The sequence below is a fragment of the Hesperophylax consimilis genome, chromosome 24, assembly GCF_061612785.1.
Source record: "Hesperophylax consimilis isolate HC1 chromosome 24, BYU_Hcon_1.0, whole genome shotgun sequence".
Classification (NCBI taxonomy): Eukaryota; Metazoa; Arthropoda; class Insecta; order Trichoptera; family Limnephilidae; genus Hesperophylax; species Hesperophylax consimilis.
In genome coordinates this window covers 20,462,335-20,483,150 of record NC_142859.1, presented here as the reverse complement: position 1 = coordinate 20,483,150, position 20,816 = coordinate 20,462,335, and the positions used below count along the sequence as shown (strand labels likewise).

The 20,816-nt window shown below is 34.2% G+C and overlaps 2 protein-coding genes across 3 annotated transcripts; both read left to right on the top strand.

Annotated features, from left to right (window-relative positions):
* The first annotated feature begins 229 nt into the window (after positions 1–229).
* Positions 230–8,121, top strand: LOC149412048 (uncharacterized). The gene is made up of 4 exons (XM_089646592.1): positions 230–371; positions 1,969–2,073; positions 5,277–6,323; positions 7,189–8,121. The coding sequence occupies exons 2-4, from the start codon at positions 1,972–1,974 to the stop codon at positions 7,303–7,305; spliced, it is 1,266 nt and encodes a 421-aa protein (XP_089502718.1). The 5' UTR covers positions 230–371; positions 1,969–1,971; the 3' UTR covers positions 7,306–8,121.
* A 3,574-nt stretch (positions 8,122–11,695) lies between these two features.
* On the top strand, positions 11,696–16,206 carry LOC149412047 (uncharacterized). 2 transcript variants are annotated; one of them, XM_089646410.1, is made up of 4 exons: positions 11,696–11,782; positions 13,190–13,294; positions 14,008–15,063; positions 16,002–16,206. In XM_089646410.1, exons 2-4 carry the CDS (start codon positions 13,193–13,195, stop codon positions 16,116–16,118), a joined length of 1,275 nt encoding a protein of 424 aa, XP_089502536.1. In that variant the 5' UTR covers positions 11,696–11,782; positions 13,190–13,192; the 3' UTR covers positions 16,119–16,206. The 2 variants fall into 2 exon arrangements, with proteins under 2 accessions (XP_089502536.1, XP_089502535.1); XM_089646409.1 differs by lacking the exon at positions 11,696–11,782 and adding an exon at positions 11,956–12,140.
* Positions 16,207–20,816: the final 4,610 nt, after the last annotated feature.

Below are 20,816 nucleotides of genomic sequence, written 5' to 3'. Positions count from 1 at the left end.
TTACATTAATTTATTCAAAGTTTTCTAGTGTGTTCTTTGTAATATTACAGCGATTGAAAAAGATATTAACTAAAATAAATAAATCTTCTTACAAAATTGTATAAGAAACGTAGGTGGTAAGTTTATAATAATATTATTATAACAACCATCATTTGTTCTAGCTCGTGTAGTGGTATAACGGGTATATCTATGAGCTCGTGTAAACCCCGCTTTAGTTCTGAGATAGCTGTCAAATATATATTCGAATTCCTTCGTTGATTCGAGACTAACATTTTGGTGCTCGAGTTGCAAACTTTGTAATATATTACCGCTACTATTTCCGCAAACAAAACGTTTGCCAATAAATAATACGCAGTGTTTTTTTCCAAAACGTAAGTAACATTATTATTGTAATATTCACGCAATATGCCATTAACAAATAAGCGCTTTATACTATAAGTCATGTTTTCACGAAACACCGGTAAATGAATAGCCAATTTTAAATCATTATAATGACCTAAAAATTCACTAATTATTATTATGTATCTAGTTATAAACTTTTCTGAGATATTTCTCTCTTTACTCTGTATGTATTTTTGTTATTTAATTGATTATTCTGTCTTCATTACATAATTTAAAGTTTTTTTCCTTTTATAAATATGGGTAAAAAACATGAGAGTTATTTCTAGTTTTTACTGTTTTTACAAACTATTTAATCTTTATGTTCATGCAATTGATTATCTAGTTTTATTGATACAATGTTAGTAATAATTTCATGTTATCTTTAATCCAATATAACATTGAAGTAATTTAACCCAGGTCCAAAGCAAATTTTTCCTCTTTGCTTGATTATTAAATAAACTTGTCTAATTCCGCTGCATGCTTAATATGCATAAAAAATTATTAATTTCATTTGGTTTCAACTTAATTGCTACAAGATATAACTATGTATGTGGTGAGAAATGGAAAAGATGCCTTAAAGTTCGACTTTTTCTCAATCAAAGTTAAGTTTGAAGGTTAGGAATGGGCACAAATTATTAAAATAACACAAACTAAACCCTGACAATCTATTTTGTTCATGATTACTTAAACCCACGACATAAATAGTTGTCTCGATTAGATAGAGAAGTTCAAATCGAGCTTTTGCATGCAGCGGAATTCGACTAGTTTACGGATTATTCATTCATACATACATCTTATAACTAAATATAACATGGTCTGACACAAATATTTTATTAACTTTATCATGCCATGTTTTCTTCGGGTGTCCCTGACTACTTCTTCCATGGCATCTAGATAAATTAGTTAAATTATTTCAATTCATTTAACAATACAAAAAATATAGCAGAGCAAAAGTGTTCTCCATTCCAATGCAATATTTCAATGTCGATAATATAGGTTAAATGTACAAAAAAATCTTTTGTTTTAAATACAAGTTAGTTTCTCCCTTGATCGCCTGCAATGTTATCCATGTCAACCTAATTTTTTTTGTTAATGCATTTTTTAAATTTCATATTTCGTTTTCTAGGTAAGGTAACTTTTTTACGCTACCATTTTTTAAATTGCCATCTCAAGGGCTTTTAACAATAAGTTAACTTAAATAAATAGTTAAATATTTGAGTCACCCCACATGAAGAGTCAGAATAACAGTGTGTATGAGACGAAGTTAATATTAGAGATGACGGAGTTTAGTTTAATTAGTTCTTTATACTTGACGGCTACACGAAAACTAAAGGCAAAAAACCATATTAATTTATGTAAATAATTGTCCTGAAATACCGGCCTTAAGAGAATTGATCCAGGCGACACGGTATCACTTCTACATACATAAGCACATACTTCACCACAATCTACAAACCTGCCCCCAATGTAACGCTGTTTGGAGCGTTGGCTAAAGAAAGAGAAAGCGCAACACAGCACAAAATAAATTGGCCGTGAAAATCTCCCATCACATCTAATTTAAAGTGCTCGTTTTTATTATGATTTCAGAAAATGACAGAACTCACCGCTATATCTGCAGTCCTGACTCCAGAATACTTGAGTGAACATTTGAGCAAATGGTTCGGCAAAGATATTCAATACACAAAGCATGTGGTAATTAAGTATTTATTAACTTTTTTTATATTCATCTCTTCCCAACATTTTGGTCTTTATCCAATATGGGTCATATTAGAATGCTTGCATGTTCTCCAGAGACTCACAGGAGTTCCACTGGTTAACCAATTGTGCGCCAGGATTAAGGTAATAGCATATTTTTTGGTGTTGTGGGATTTTGAAAGGTAAAAATGAATAATAAAACATATTTTATTCGCTTGGCAAGGAAATAATATATCCTAATATGAACGAGTGCTTGGCCAATATGGAAGCGTCATTGACTTTGCAACAGTCATATTACTCTATTTATTCAGATTAATTATGAAGGACACTTACATAGCTTTATGAAAATATAATCAAACCTTAAAAATATTTTTAGATTCATAACTTTTATATAAATTTAAAATAAGCGAGAAAGATTCATTTATTTGAATAAATTTTACTAAATTCTGAAAAGCTTTTATTTCATAAGACGGTAGGTACAATTCACAAAAGTAAAATGCCATACCCCGGCACATTACAGAGTATTCTAGGGCGCTAGAGCTCGGCTGTCCGAAGGTTACATCTTAAAATTCCCTCACATCCATAGACATATGAATATTAGTAGACCTGCCCTAAGTGATTAAAAGCGTATTATCCCCACTCCCCATACCGGTTCCATTGGAGCCGGCTGGGCTCGCGTATGGCCTCAATTGAAATTTGAAAACGTGACGTCATCATTCTTGTGCGAACTATGGTCGAGGCATCATCGGTTCATTTTACGAAATAACACGGCAAAATGTTGACTTGTGATATGAAAACTTGTAAAAATAGATGTGAAAAAGAGAATAAACCCAATTGTCGTATACATTCCATAAGTAAGCATTATTTTACTTTATTTTAAGCTTATTCACACCGTATTATATGGATCAGTTTTAGAAACATATACTATCACATCACAATGTAGCGATTCTCAAGTGTGCTCATCGTTGTTTACTGGGGTAAGTAAATTATGAAACATTTGTAAAAGTGTCTTAACTAAATACTCTGAAACTAACTACGACTCTGCAAACAGAAGAAATTTACTTTGCCGAATTTGGACTTCGCAAATTAGTTCATAACGTGGCGAGTAATTTGCGCTCCCATGTAAAAATGTCTATTCATTCAAAAGCAGATTTTACTTTTAAGAACTAAATGGTGATATTATAATGCGAGATGCCTATTTACTGTCAGATTGATTTATTGACGAATCACAGTCAGCTTAACCCCCTTCGTTCTTCAACAGTTGATTTTACCCCTCGCCATTATCTTCTCGTCTATTAATTCCTATGTCTGTGCTCACATCCTTGACCCAACATTCATTTAAAAATTTTCTCATTCTTAGGGCCAATCTTTTTCTTGTACTTATTTTGTTTATCTTATTGAAGGTGAGATACAGCCAGGCTTTTAATAAAAAAATCAAGTAATTTTTATTTTGCATAAAAATGTATATATGCTATGAAAAGGTATTCCTCAAATACATAGACATTCAAATTAATAAACTAGCCAATCGAAGAATGGGAAACTGACCAATTTGTGCTGAGCGCAAAAGGCGACGTGACCATCCCCCTTTCCGTGATTTGTCAATAAATGAATCAGACAGTATAGAGACAACTCGCTTTGTAAAATCACCATTCGGTCATCGAAAGTAAAATCTGCTTACGAATTACTAGTCCTTTTTACAATGGCGCGCAAATTACTGGCTGCGTAGAACTGCAAATCCCAATTGGGGTAAACAAATATCAGGCTTGTTTCCAAATAGTAATATTTTGTTGCATTATTTAGTTAGAAACTTTTACAAATTCGTTATAATTTACCCGACTCTCTCAAATCCTGCACAGTCTCAAGTCCCACAATGGACTGTGTTGCAAATCTTTGCCTTACTTTGCGAACTTTACTTTTCTGCGCAGGGTGTGGTTATTTCAATGTGCGCTCTTCGGTGGTCAATGTACGACTGAGGTTGTAGTTTATTCTAAGCATTCTCAAACCCTCCTGGTGCTAAAAGTATGGTCACGTGGTTTGCCTCCAGCTCGTCCAAATGATACCCAGATTTCATGTTAGGCCAAGACTATTAATTTGAATGTTACAGGCAAAATTTTTTCCACCCACTTTCATTCCTTTCCTTTCCTTTTCTCATCTCTTTATCTATTTAACTATAACAAAAAAAAACAAAGAAAATTATTTACATAAATCTTGACGATGGTAATACGGAAATACATAATAATTATGTGATCTCACAGAAATATGTCCAATTATTATCTATGAAGTATACTTATTATCAGCAGTATGTAATCTTAGAGAGATTTTGAGGCTCCCATTATTTGCTCGAGAGATAGTCATAATTTATTGATAAAAACTGCCCTGTCTTGTTGAAATCATTAAACAAACCTTGACATGAACAAAATGTAAGATTTTAATGTTAATGTTAAAAATTAAAAACATTATGGAAAAAATAATAATACCGCAGTTAAATGACTTTTTCAAAACTCATGATCGAAATGACATGCCAAAAAAAAGTTGCTTGATCTGAAAATTCCAGAAAAATAACTACAAATTTCATGATGTCAGAACTCGCCGTTTGGAAATTAGTGATCTTTTCAGAAAAACAGATATTTTAGTCTATTCCGGTTAAGATTAGTATACATAACACCTCGTGCTGGCACTGTTGGTGGACGCGGTGGACTCTTTCGCTGGTCCAGTTTCTTCACCACCTAGGAGTCTTGGTGCAGAGTCATCATTTTATATTTTGGTTGAATGTCACAGCGGTGCTGCCAAGGTCTGGTATCTATGTGAGGATATTATGTCAGCACTTTATTAGCAGCAGACACATACCTGGACGGATGATGAACCTCGTGCTGGCACTGTTGGTGGATGCGGTGGACTCTCTCGCTGCAGCAGCTGGTCCAGTTTTCTCACCACCTAGGATTCTTGCTGCAGAGTCTCCATCTTCTATCTTCGTGTCACCTGTTCCTGTTCTTCATTTTACTTAACTTAACTTCACTTTATTTTGTAATATTTATATTTTTTATAATACCTGCATCAACTGTAAAGCGCCCCTGAGGTGATATCTCACAAAAGCGGCATTATACAAATTATCCAGTGAATTAATTAATTATTATTAAAAACTACTACATCATTTCGAAGTACCTACTTGTTTAAATGTAATTTTTTTTTAACTTTACCAGTTCAGTGAAGGAACCGGAAAGGGTGACTCCTACCTCAGCGATGTGTTCCGCATCACCTTCTTCGGAACCCCCACTTCTGGAGATCAAACAGAAGTCTCCGTGAGGATCATCCTCAAGAGTTTCCCCGCCAATATCGCCAGGAGAAAAACCTTCCGTTCTGACACCTTCTTCAGCAATGAAATCAACTTCTACGAGATCATCCTCCCGGCATTACTCAACTTCCAAGCTGAGAAAACAGTGACAGACCCTTTTGTAAGCTGCCCTAAGGTGTTCGCATCCATCACGAACGGAGACGATGACTTCTTGGCTCTAGAAGATCTCGGAATTCACGGCTACGGCAACGCTGTACGCCAAGAAGGTATCGACTACCCGCATTGCCTAAAGATCTTAGAAACTTTTGCAAAATTCCACGCTTTATCCTTTGCCTTCAAAGATCAACACCCCGAGGAATACAAAAAACTTGCTTCACTCGTCCCCGAAGTTTACTACAACACCAAATACTGGGATTGGTATAAAGGTTTCTGGAATTTACTGTGTATCTGCTCTCGTGATGCCATTGAAAAGGAATATCCCAACACAATCTACGAAAAGAAAGTTAAAGAGTTCGCAACTGATGCAACATATTTAAAAATGGTTAAAGCGGCTGACCCAAATGCGAAATCTGCTGTTATCGGACATGGAGATTCGTGGACGCCTAATTTCTTGTTCAAATATCAAGAAGGAACCACCCTTCCCACTGATTCAATGATGATTGATTTCCAATTGGCTCGTTCCGCTTCTCCGATTCTTGATGTGGCCTTCTTCATCTATGCATGCTCCACCCAAGAGCTGAGGAATGATAAGTACGATGATATGCTGAAGTATTACCACGGCGTTCTGTCCACGCAGATCAAGGAAATGGGCAGTGACCCTGAGAAGGTGTATTCCTGGACGGATTTCATGGAAGAAGTGAAGAATTTGTCTTACTTCGGTGTTGGTTTCAGTATGGAGTCGACACCTGTTATCATTCTTCCTCCAGAAGAAGCTTTTGAGATGGATTCTATCACTGTAAGTTACTTTTCTAACATAATTATCTTTATATATTTAATACATTATAGTATAATCTTAAATATAAAACATTATCCTAACATAACCCAATCTAATCTAACCTAACCTTATCAAAAAGTCTTCCTTTAATTTTTTTGTCTCATTTGGCGGAACTGTGAGATCTGGCATCATAAATATTGCACACCTTTTACTTTCTAAATTTTTCCAAACCATTTCAACTATTTTTAGCTTGTAATGTAATTTATTTTGTGAGATATGTTGCTAAGAACTAATTCATTTAACTCTTTAATTTCAAAGATATAGCGATTTAAAACATATTAAAGAAATTCGCGCGGGACCTTTATTTTCGCCCAGAGACACCCGCCAGAAATGCGTTAATGCGCAAAAAATCTGAAAATTGCACTTGGTTTTAACTTCATTACCACAAGAAAAAACTATTTATGTCGGGGGAGGCGGTAAAAGATGCATGAAAGTCCCATTTTTCTCAATCAAAGTTATGTTTGAAGGTTAAGAAATATGCATGAATTATTAAAATAACCCAAACTAACAACCTGAAAACCTATTTTGTGCATGTTTTACATCTCCCCCGAGTTAAGTAGTTGTTTCCTGTAGTAATTGAGTTGAAATAATGTGTTATTGATATTTAAAAAAATGCATGCGTAAGGTGGAATTCGGAAACTTTACTGAGATTAAAACGTACGCCAATTGGGGATGTCATTCTTTCAATGGCTGCAAGCAGCTAGGACTCTTGTGCGGTGTTCACCCCTTGCGGTGGCCATCTTGGATGTTTGTGTTTGGGCCTTGTATTTAGGCAGGGTTGTACTGCATTATGTTTTTGTAATTTTGGTTATTTTATTTCTTGCAGGGCACTGAAGCCATCAACATCGAAGAGATTTGGAATATTAAACCCATCAAATCAAAGGCAGGAAGGCAACGTCTTTGCACCATATTTGTGCACGCTGTCGACCATGGCTATCTATAAACAATATTAATAAATAATAATCCACCATAGTCAATTTATGTATGTTAATAGAAATACATAGTATTTTAATTAAGTCAAAACTTTAAAAGTTAAAATAAGCAAACAAGTTATTCATGTAATGAAATGGTGTCATATTTTTTTTATTTTTAACATTTTGTGATATTTTACCATCCATTATTATTTTTTGGATGGCAAATAATTTAATAATGAATTAGGCAATTTATTTATACGTAACAATTTACAAATAAAATTTGACGAAATACATGGTGGAGTTTGTTTATTTCAAGGAAGAAATGGGTTTAAGGCGATCTGATATTCCAGGTGACCTTCGAATTTGGAAGGGGCGCGGCCTATTGGTGTACACAATTTCATTGACAGATAGAAATCCCTCAGAAAGCAGTATTTTTTAATTGTTTTTTTACAGAAAGATTACGTAGAGGCTTGTAAAAAACATTTAGATACATACGTTACAAATAACATTGCATGCATTGAAAAAAAAATAATTAATTCCTACTCCATGAGTATATCTTACCTAATAGTCTAATCGTGTTCGATAATCGATGATGACCGATTTATAATATTTTTTTTGTATATTTAAATAATGATTGTAACTTATTTTATCGTGCATTCATTTTGCAATGTATATTTTTTATTATTCTTTATGTATATCTGTTTGATTTCTAAACATAATCACATAAAATAAACAAATATTTCTTGCGTTATTGTTTCTAGGTACCTAATTATGAAAAAAATTATTTGAACTAACCCAAATATTCCAGCATGTTTTTATATTTTTTTTAGGCCACTGAGCGTACCCAGTTTCTTATTATCTTTCCTCCCCATTGTATAAAACTAGGAATTAAAAAAAAAAACGATTACACGTAAACTGATTTTAGTTGAAAAAATTTCACAGAACAGAGCGGCACTAAGATAAAGAACGTCTTCATCCCGCCAGCGTTGGGCGCTGGGCGGTAACTGGATACAAAAGCGTGAAACCCTTATGTAGACGGCATAGAGGTTATTTCTCAATTGCAAATTCAATGTTCACCGCCCCGAAAATCGGTCAATATTCGTGTAAAAATAAACAACGCGAAAATGCATATTTTGTTTTATTTTGTGAAGTTCTGGTACATATATGAAAATTTCTTTCGATTATCGAATAAAAAAATTAATTTCCCACATTATACAATAAAAACATATCCGAAAATGGGTTTGTAAATGGGATATTTTGCACTAGACAGTTTTTTTTAGCCCTGATACTTTATTTTTTTTCTAGGCTTATAAAAAGTGTTATCAAAAAAATGATCGTTTGCTGACAAGCCCAAGATGTATTCTACTTGTAGTATTTAATTAAAGCATCTGTAGTATTTCTAATCAATCAAATTTTCAAACCAAAAACATCTGATTTTGCATTAATTGGTATTGGATCGCCTTAACTGGGAAGATAGGAGCGGGGAAGTTGCATCGGCATCACTCTTTTGATGACTGTTCAATAAATGAATCCAACTGTTTACAGGCAACTTGCATTCTACAATCACTAATTAAACTTCGAAAATAAAATCTGTTACGAATTACTAGTCCTTTTTACAAAAGCGCACGATTTGCTAGCAGCAGTAATAAACGTTATTGCAAATTCAAACAGTATTTAGTTAGATACTTTTGTAAATGAGCTGTAATTTACTTATGCGAACGCCCATGATACATTTTTTTTTATTAAAAAAAAAGACAAACATTCCTGGGTTACGAAATAAACTGACAATATATGAAAATCTCCCACTACCACTACAGTAAGCGAAAAATGTTGCTTGTGTTGTGATGGAGGAATTGGCCAGCCGAGGAATTGAACACACTACGCCTGGGTGGGACCCAAACGTGATGCCAACTCAGCAACTGACCGGTCTAAATATATATTTAGGATTGTCACACAAAAGCTCCTATCATAAAAATAATACAAACATCTTTTTAATTTCCGTTTATTACTTCCCACATAAATAATTTAACTAGAATAATACATAGCAGGTACATTATTATTTTCGCCTAGTAGTAGTAGACACTCTCCTTATCGCCGTGGTTGCTTAAAATGGCTTTAGTGGTACACATATTTCTTTAAGGGTACAATAATAGCTATTGAAATGGAGCAAAAAAGTCATAAATTCACTATGAAGGCAAGAGAAACAATTATTGTTGTATTTTATTAAAGCGCTCGACGCACATCCGTGATCCTCTAGGAATATATTTATTAAAGTGCAAGAGGCACATCCTTGATCCTCTACAAATATATTTATTAAAGTGCACGAGGCACATTCTGTGATCCTCTAGGAATATATTTATTGTTTTTGTGTTTTAATTCGTAGAACTCCATTTTTGTTTTTTTTTTTTTAATTAGGTATATTAAAATCAAATTTAATAATATAATTTTTAAGTTCTGCAAGTATTTTTTGAATTTTGTTATTGTTACAGCTGTTTCGGCTTTCAATGCCATTTTCAAACTGTGGTTTTAACTACGTTTAGACGACTTATTTATATAATTCTATTTTACCCCCGGTTAAACCGAGTTACTGTCACAATTATTTAATTATCAAATCGGTTTAACCAGTAATAAATCATTTTAAATTGGGAGGGGGTAAAATAGAACCTATAGGAATATTTGTTAAAGTGCACGAGGCATATCCGTGATTCCCCATATCCATATTTTATTAAAGATATGCTGGAACCCTCCTGGATCGAACCTTTCAGAACTGGTTAAATTCAGAGTCATTTTCGTGTTATGAAAATAGTTGCACTAAACTCATCTAAGGTTAAAACCAGTAATCAGTCATATGTTCCTAATGCAAGATACAATTCGGTATGTGGACTAAAGATGCAAAATAAAATGTATGTTTATAGGGTGTACCGAAACTCGTAGCACAAGCGGGAAACTGGTGAATTTGCACCATGAAAATAATAATCTACATATCATAATAAAAGTTGATCAAACAAAACTAAAACGTTAGAACGCGGCATTACTGCCAGTTGTCAAAAAAGTACATAAAGAATTTATTATTATTAGTTCAATTGAAAGTGGTTTATTCATGATGAATTGATTGCAAGTGCACTGACGTGACCACGTGACTTACATGAGCGTTAAATCAAGGGTTGCCAGTTCGTGGAGAATTCCTCAAATTGCGGGGAATTTCTAAAAATTTAAACCGATTAGGAATTTTGTAGGGTGATACTTGATGTGGATAAATTGCGTCGAATCTACAATATGAGAACTGATGTAACCAATACAGATCAAAAGAGTATTTTTTGATTATCCGACCACATGGCAATATAGTACTTACTTTGGAAAGTGAGACTACTGCAATTTCGTTTTTCGTCGTACCAATTTTTCAAACAAATTTCTATTTTTTAAGGCTGAATGAAAATCCGAAGATTTATTTATTTATTTAATATCAACGGTATAAATATACCATAAACAATGATAACACGTCACAGTTAAAATCGTAAAAATATTTTCAAAAAGAATTACAAATATATGTGGCATTTGATTGTGAAATGACATTAGAGAGTAAGTAAGTAAGTAAACAAGAGATACAAGTACATAAGTTTCTATAGTGCAAATAAGGTAGAATTAGATTAAATTAATATTGATTGAAAAGATTTGATAGCATAGCCCTCTTGTACCTACCTTGCGTGCAGTTAAATAGATCTGCCACATCTGCGTATCTATTACTAACTTCATGCAACCTATGTACAAGCGAGTTTTTAGAATACTCAGTCCTGATATTGTTGCATTTAAACAAAATTTTAGAACGAGTAGCTCTCGTGGGTATATGAAATTCAATGAGGTTAATTAAATCAGGACTGTCTATACTACCATTTACAATTTTGAACATAAATATTAAGTCGGATATAATTCTTCGATCTGAGAGTTTTAATAAATTTAGATTTTTCATCAAGTAATTATAATTTATATTTTCAATGGGAATACCGAGTTTAAAATTAATGTGTCTTAGGAATTTATGTTGAATTTTTTCGATTGAATCTGAATGTAATTTGTAGTGGGGGGACCAGATCGAGGAGTTATATTCGACTTGACTACGAACCAGGGATGTATACAAAATTTTTAATGTTGAAATATTCTTGAAACCTCTGGAATTTCGAAGAATGAAGCCTAGCATTTTCATTCCTTTATTATTAATATTATTTATATGCGATATAAAGTTTAATTTAGAGTCAAAAGTTAGATGACTAAATAATAGAAAATAAATGCTAATTTACCTAAAAAATTGTTGCATTTTGCAGGTAGAATTTAAAGGAACTTGTGGGGAATTGTTATTTTGTTCTCCCCGGTTTGGGAATTTTTAACATCTATTGTGGGTATTTTAGAATATATGCACTGGCAACCCTGGGTATTTAGGTTTTTTAGGTCCATGCACATGCAGTGGACCTAAAAAACCATGGTCCATTGTGCAGGTTGGTGTGTGACGGACAGGTTAGTTCAAATAATAATACAAATAGGTAGCATACGTCCCATAAATAAATAAATGAATATTTTTGTGAATATTTAATATTACATATTCGTTTTTACCCATCTCACAACCTGTCAATGGGCGTTTTCTTATCTATTTACATCTTGACACGATTAACTCTGAAGGCAACCAAAGTAGGAACTAAATAAAAATTAACTTATGCTCCCGAATTATTGTTTTTTTTAATATCGATCAGAAAAATTTACGCTAGCGATGCCACCGACTGCAAATTAAATAATGTCAAGCTGTAAAATAAGGATAAAATCATTATAAATATCACTTTGAAAAAGTAGGTACCTGCACAAGTACATGGGTAGGTTGGTGAGTGGTTTATTTATGGTTATCTAGTAGAATTTTTCCCCCCTTTTTCTAATATTTGAATAATTTGTATACCACCGTTTCTATGCAAAATCACCTCAAGGGCGCACGATTATTTGAGTAGGTACTTCTATCTGTATAGAAAATATATATCATTAGGTTGTGGTCCACATTTACAATAAAACAGATTAAGTATTTTGTCACTAAACGGTGTCCGGAAACTCATAGTATAAGCGGGACACTGGTAAATCTACATCACATTTGGAGTCTATTTTGTGGTATAACGTTTTTTGGTTAGAGCCTCCAGTTTCGATTAAATCGAGTCCAAGGTTGGATTTTTTCAAGGTTAAATTTGATAAAAATCAGTCACTAAGGGGTTCATTTCAGCTGTTTATTGTTTTTAAATGCGTCAAAGTGTAGACCCTGCTCCAAAAGTTGTCTTAAATTCTTTAATTAAAATTATTATTTTTTGGGTGCTTTATGAGTTTCCGGACGCCATGTACAATATCCATAAAAATAAGTTAATGCAAGTTGGTACTTAAATAATAGGGTACAATCACATTTTTTTACCATAAATTAAAGAAAAAAATAAGAAACTCGAATATACAAACATTTTTTGTTGTTGTTTTTAACACACTTTAAAAAAAACCGTTTGATCCAACTTAATGAAAATAATACGCGACTATTTGCATTTATGATTATTGAAAATAGTGCTGATTAATTTTATTTTCGTAAATATTAATAATTTATTTTTGACAAAACGGTAGGTAGGTACTGCCAATCTAAAAATCACTTAACCAGGGGCCATAAACGCAGGGTCCCCCTAGTTTGAAATTGGGCACGAAAATGATAAATAAAAATGGATTGTAAAAATAGCAAACAAACCTTTAATCAGAATCTCTCTCAAATCATGTAAATAAAAGAACCGGATGATATAAATACACTAAACATATTCGTGGGGGAACCCTAAGGGCCTATGTCATCTTTGGGGATGCTGTGTGGAGGGTTTTTAATTTCAGTTTTAGTTGAGTTTTTCATTCATTTTATTTCAGAAAATGACAGGACTTACAGCTCTATCTTCGGTCCTGACTGCAGACTACCTGAGTCAACATTTGAGCAAATGGTTTGACAAGGATGTGAAATATACAAAACATGTGGTAAATATATTTATTTTAATAACCTACCTTGTACTGTAGAATCTCACCAATCCGCGTACTTTGAAAGTATACAGTATTAGAATGCAGAGGTGCATACTAATTGCGTATACATTCAAATCTAAATTTCATGTTGCAGTGTTTATGTATATGCCAAAAAAGCTTTTACATAAAAGCTTTTTGGTATAGAAATAAATTATGTAAAAAAATATCCATAAAGAAAAGTACGTTTTTGTGTCTTCTTTCGTTGTAGGCAAATTTGATAAGAGAAACAACTGATATCTACATCTCGTTGACCATGACCACATATTTATAGATAACTTTCCCATGACCATGACCACATATTTATACATAACTTTCCCATGACTATGACCATGACCACATATTTATACATAACTTTCCCATGACCATGACCACATATTTATACATAACTTTCCCATGACCATGACCACATATTTTATACATAAATTTTCCATGATCGTGACCACATATTTATACATAACTTTCCCATGACCATGACCACATATTTATACATAACTTTCCCATGACCATGACCACATATTTTATACATAAATTTTCCACGACCGTGACCACATATTTATACATAACTTTCCCATGACCATGACCACATATTTTCATCTTTCTTACACATTAAAAACTACTGTCAAAATGCATTCAAAATTGACAAAATGCTTAACTGTTGATATTTTTTCTAGTTTAGCAAAGAGACAGCCAAAGGTGACTCATATCAGAGCGATATGTATCGCATGACCCTCATTGGAGATGTTCTTTCTCCTACTACAGGTGATAGTGCTGAAATATCTGTTAAGATAATGCTCAAATGCATTCCTGCTAACATCGCAAGAAGAAAGACCTTTCGCTCAGAAAACTTCTTCAGCAATGAGGTCAACTTTTACGAGACCATCCTTCCGACATTGCTTAAGTTCCAAGCTGAGAAAGGGGTTGAAAATCCTTTCGAAAGCTATCCTAGAATTTTCGCCGTTTTTTGCGACGGTAAGGAAGACTTCATAGCAATGGAAGATTTAAATTTCATCGGATACAGAAGCGCAAAAAGACAAGAAGGTATTGATTATGCGCACTGTTTAAAAATAGTGGAAACATTTTCAAAATTTCACGCTATTTCTTTTGCATTTAAAGATCAACATCCTGAGGAATATAAAAAGCTAGCAGTCCTTTTGCCAGAGACTTATTTCAATTCGCAATATAAAAACTGGTATATGGACTATTGGAAGCTGGTATGTGAATGCTCTATAGATGCTGTGGAGAAAGAGTATCCTAACACAATCTATGAGCAAAAGATTAAAGATTTCGCCAAGCCGGAAACTTACGATAAATTAGTTGCAGCGACTAGCGGCGATTGCAAATCTGCTATCATCGGTCACGGAGATTCTTGGACTCCAAACTTCTTATTCAAATACAAAGAAGGAACGAATATCCCTACTGACTCTAAGATGCTTGACTACCAGATGTCACGATCTGCCTCTCCGATTATTGATCTGGTATTCTTCATATATTTGTGTTCGACTCACGAATTGCGAGAGGAACATTTTGACAATATGTTGAAGTATTATCATGATGTTTTATCGACTCAGATCAGGGAAATGGGGTCTGATCCTGATAAAGTGTACTCTTGGGAAGATTTTATGGAAGAAGTCAAGAAGTTAGCATACTTTGCAGTCGGATTTTGTATGGATTCAGTTCCCATGATAACTCTTGAACCGGAAGATGCATTTGACTTGGATTCTATCACTGTAAGTTTTAAATAATTACCTATAAGTAATTTTTAAATGCCTTAGTTTGTAATTTTTTTTTATTCTAAAGCCACGGGTATTTGGAAAGATTTTTTGATTAAAACAATCATGGCGAACTTTACTTTAATCGGAGTGTACCTTCTTTTTTGATTTTTGATTTTGAACCACAACAGCACAACATCACTATATATTCAAGGGTGTAAAATTATTTAATAAATTACCCCTTGATAAAAAAATTAAATTAAAATACTCTTGTACCACCTCATAACTTTACTTATTGTTTAGAAATATGTTTTTGCCTTTTAAATTCTTTGAATCATTTATTGACTAACCTATATTTTTATTACTTTTATTGTTATTTTTTGTGTTATTTTTTGTTTTATTACTAATATTTTTTGTTTAATTTAAACAAATGTAAAAATATTTTTGTTGTCCTCTCCTAAACACAAGCAGCTGCTTTATTAGGAGAGTGATTGATATATTTTTGTTTATATTGTTAAAAAAATTGTAACCTTGTTTATATGTTTCAATAAAAAAAAAAATAAAAAAAAAAATAAAAAAAATTTTAAATTAGGTACTACAAGCACAATTGGAAAGATTCCACATTCTGTTATTTTGTGACTTTGGCGTTTTGATGCAAGACATGTGAGAAGGAAGATAATTATGGACGAATTTTAGCAAGATAAATGGCATTCTTTGTCGAAGATTCATGATGATCCTCTTCTGGGGATGACATTTAAAAGCCTCAGCTGCTTCCAACTGTCCAGAACCAGGAGATAGGAAACAGGAAGTTTTGGAAGAATCTGACTATGTATTCAGATCTGGCCACCAAACACGGCTAAAGCAAAGCAACGTTTCGACTAAATGTACTATGTTCTCTTTTGCCCTGGAAAATATTTAGGAGTTTTTACATTGTCAACTATGTATTGTGTTTTTAGGGAACCGAACCTGTCAAACTTGAGGTGGCAACGCCGGTAAAACCCATGAAATCTAAAGCAGGAAGGCAGCGTTTCTGTTCCATACTAATTCATGCAGTGGATCGAGGATATTTATAGTATTTTTTTATATGTATAATTGATTATTTACATAGTAGCCAATAGAAACAATTCAAATCAAATTTTATTATGTAGGTGTATACAGCTGAAAAAGCATATGAAAATATATTCATTGGTTTTATAAAATTGCCATTTTATTCCATATCATAATACTTTTGTTTGTCACTAGTTATTTAAAAAAAAAACTTTCGTATTTCGATTTTACTAGCTTCAACACACGGCTTTGCCCAAGATTTGAATTTTTACAAATGGAACCGTTGTCTCAATTTGGGAGGCGGGTATGTACCACCCCCCGTGAACTATTCGTTGAATAACCAACACCTCTGCCGTAGGTCACACCAAGTGGTTCGCTAAGTTTGGCGACGATGGGTGCCCGGGTTCATGAGATGAGGTCTGTCCAGTAGGGTGTGTCAATTATTTCAACTTTTGAATTCAGAAACGTCTGATGTCTCAAAAGTTGCGTCTTACAAAGAAAATGAGAACTACATTTAAAATTATTTTAAAAAAATGGTTATTAGCTCGCTAAAATGCATTGAAAAACAGAAAAAATACCTAAAACATGTATTTTTAAATAATGGTAATTAATATTTTCTTCACAATAATTTAACCTTTCAACATTTGTTTATTATTAAAAACTGCGTATAGTTGACAAAAATTAAATAAAAAAAAATCAATTTTAATGCAAGTAAATCTACGAGAATACCGAAATTAACAAAAAATGATAAAAATCCACTTAAACGTTTTCCATTGCCATTTAGTTTGCTTTAATTTTCAATTATTGGACTTGGTTTGATATTTGAAGACTCAAATGAACATCTCCCTTTCCTTTCGTCTGCTCCACCACCTCCTTCTCCTACCACTGTACCTCTACTCCTGCCGTGAGTGGTTCATTTATGCTCCTGCCACAATAAGATGTTTGTTTTTTGTCAAGTTTAAGTTGTTTGTCGCCCGCACGCTCCCGCCCGCTGCAGTTGTCTGTATTGTTTTATGCGACAGTGTATCGTTTTGTTATCTAAGTCTATAAAATTATAAACATTACGTTAGCAGTATGGTTTCCAAACGTATAGACACTAGATTATCTACCAAATTGAGTATTTTCGACAAGTTTCCCGAAGAAATGAAGTGGACTACTCTGCCAAGTTATGAAGATGTCATCAGGCATTACGAGTGGTTGCGGTACAAAATCTTCACAAAGGTATCCCAAGTGTTGACTGAGATATGGCAGAAATCTTCAATTCCTATTATTTCTTTTCAAAGAATAAAATTCCTTGTTTTTTTCCTACAAAACTATTGAAAAATTTAAAAACAAGTACCAGCAAGTCCCAAGCATACATCAATAAACTAGATGCATTCATCGTGAAGGGTCAACAACTTTTTGATATTGCAGCCTGTAAATGTATCCATCTGCAAATGTGGCAGGCTGAGGTCAGTTCCACAACAAGAACGTCTTTTTTGGAGGATCAATGTAGTCAAAGATTAATGATTATGGGGAATATCGATTTCAACACTACGCAAAAACTTCGTAAAAATATACAAGGGCGCAAAGGATGGTAAATCCGAATAAGTCACGACCTTTAGAAAAACCATCTACCCTTCTTCCGCTTCTTTCCAACAGTTTTTCAGATTCTGATGAGGAACCAGCGCTAAGTGAAGATCATCAATCTGCAGTGGCTCATGATACATTATCTCCTCAAAATATACAATATTCGTAGATGAAGAATCCCTTGACGAAGTTATCTCAAATTTGTGATCGATACGGCGTATCACACAGAGCAGCAGCTGCCATTGCTTCTGCGGTTTTACAAGATGTAAATGAAGCTCGTCCGTCTTCCGTTATAGATCATAGTAGATTACGAAGAGCTAGAAAGCAAACTAGAGATACGTTATTAAATAGCCGTAAATTGACAAATATCGAAGGTTTATTTTTCGATGGGCGCAAGGACAAAACAATGTTTATTATCAAGAAAGGAAGTAAATTTTATCGACGAATAAAAGTTGAAGAATACATAACGATTGTGCAGGAGCCAGGATCAGTGTATCTCGGACATGCTACGCCATCATCTGGTACTGCTAAAGACAGCGAAAATGCCATATGTTCTCTTTTGGAAGAGGAAAATCGTCAAATGGAGAAAATTGTTGTAGTTAGTTGTGACGAAACAAATACAAACACTGACCGGAAAATGGAATCATTTCAAGAATGGAACAGAGACTTGGAAAGCCATTGCAATGGCTTATCTGCCAGTTGCACGCCAATGAACTACCATTGCGACATCTGCTATCTTCATTAGATGGACCGACTAGCGGACCTGTAGCTTTCTCGGGACCAATCGGAAGAAACTTCAAAAATTGTGAGAGCATGAAAATTATTCGGTTTGTTCCCATTCAATCATCCATACCGGAAAATATAACAGAAAAATTAAGCACGGACCAAAATTATTTATATAATATGTGTCTGGCTGTGTCAAAAGGTATGATAACTGTAGATTTGGCAAGGAAACAACCAGGGAAAATGTCTCATGCCAGGTGGCTAACAACTGCAAACAGACAACGGAAAACCCGACAGAAAATTTGCAGATATTGGCCACCTTTATTGTGAGAGTATATGCTCCAACATGGTTTACCATAAAGTGCAATAGTCTTGTATAGATGGATCCCGTAAACTCTGGAAAATAGTTAGCATTTCCAGATATCTTTCAGCAGAATTGAAAGCTATTGTCGACCCCGTGATTCAGAGGAACGCATATTTTGCACATCTGGAAAACATTATTCTATCAATGTTAACCGATGACAATAAATGTATAAGGGAGCTAGGATGTAGAAGGATCATTAAATATAGGGCCCTTCAAACTTCAGGAGTGAGAGAGTTCATAATTCCAAAAATTAATTTCAACTGCAATAGCTACATAGAATTAATTGACTGGCAGGCCACAGATTTAATTCTGACAGAACCTCCACTCCTGAGCAACGTAAAAACGGACGAATTACTTAAATTGTGTGATGAAGGAAATGTAAAAAGGTTCGATTTTTCTAAATTTCCTTGCCACACAGAATCAGTGGAAAGGTGTGTGAAGTTGACCACAGAGGCGTCTTCTTCTGTTGCTGGTTACAATGCTAGAAAAGGTTATATTTAGGCCAAGCAACATTCAAGAAACAAAATGCCAAATTTTAATTCTAAGCAAGATTTTAAGTAATTACTGTTTTAACAATATGTTATCATTCAATTTTGAGCATCCATTATTTTTTATTCGTTGTATTTTGGTCAAAAATGTTGTTGTACGTTATTGTTTAATATCTTGAATTTAACCATAAAAAGTGTTATTTTCCCCTTTTATATTTTTAACAAACACATCACATATGTATAAAAAAATATTTATTTTTCGTTCTTTGTACTGCAGTTATGGAAATAAAATTGAGTGTGCTACAAAATATAAAATATGGACCCATTGTTTTATTTTTTTCCCAAATCACGAAATCAATTTTTTTTCAAAACTTCCGGCCATTTTAGCGAGCTAATAGTGAACACCAATCTCATTTATTTTTACGTTTTCGAATAGCTACAGATCATACGCAAATTTTGAGACCCCAGGCGTTTAAAAATAAGGCAATTTTTTTTCTCTCTATGGAGAGCGACACACGCTACTGTCCAGGTCTTGGCGGCGGCCCCATCTCCTTCCTCTCCAGACTCCCTTCAGCTTAACAACATATCCCGATTGGGATGCCATACTTCCAATGGCTGCAAGCTCGCAACACTCCTGTGCGGTGTTAACCTGTTATAGCAGTGGCCATCTTGAATGTTTGTGTATGGGCCTTTTATACAAGCAGTTTTGCTTTAACCGGGGTTGTACAGCATTAATATGTTTTGTAATTTTGGTTATGTTATTTCTTTCAGGGCAAAGATGCGATAAACATTGAAGAGATTTGGAACATTAATCCCATCAGATCAAAGGCAGGAAAGTGGCGAAAAGCTAATGTGTGAGCTACCATGCTCAGGCTAAATCATTTAGGGAACAGTATCACGAACATTTATGATATCTCTATGGTCACAAACAGTGTCTCCTAGAAACAAGGGCGCATCTCGTAGTGTTCAGACCTTATCCCAGCACTTAGGGCTCTGCTGGAGTGGACCTTCTCTTTCCCTAGATACTCGTAGGACGAAAATCAGATCATTCAAACCTATGCTACCTGCTACCTCCATAAACTCTTCCTTCATGGGGCCTGTAGGGAGGAACCAAGAGGAGGAACCATGGAGAGAAGAGCTGAGGCTACATCCGTGAACTCTTCCCTAGTGTGGCCTTCAGTGAACCAAGGGGAAGTGAAGAGGAGAGCTGAGGCCACCTCCGCGGACTTTCCCTTCTGGAGTCTTTGGAGAACCAAGGCGGAAGGGAGAGGTGAGCTGAGGCCAAAAAGCCAAGAGGGAAAACAAAAAGAGACTTCTTATGGGAAAACCATTACCGCTACAAGATTGTCCAGGGGATCCATGGGAAAACAAGGACCCTCATGGGACCTAGAAACAAACTCAAAGGAATGAGGTGAAATGGGAGATAAAGCACAAAGGGCACATGGCTTGAGACCAGAGTGTTCACAGGAACTATTCGTAAATCGTCTCCACTTTATAAAAAAATAAAAAGGCAGGAACGAGAAATATTTGCACCATATTTGTACATACTGTCGAACATGACTATTATTAATAAATAATAA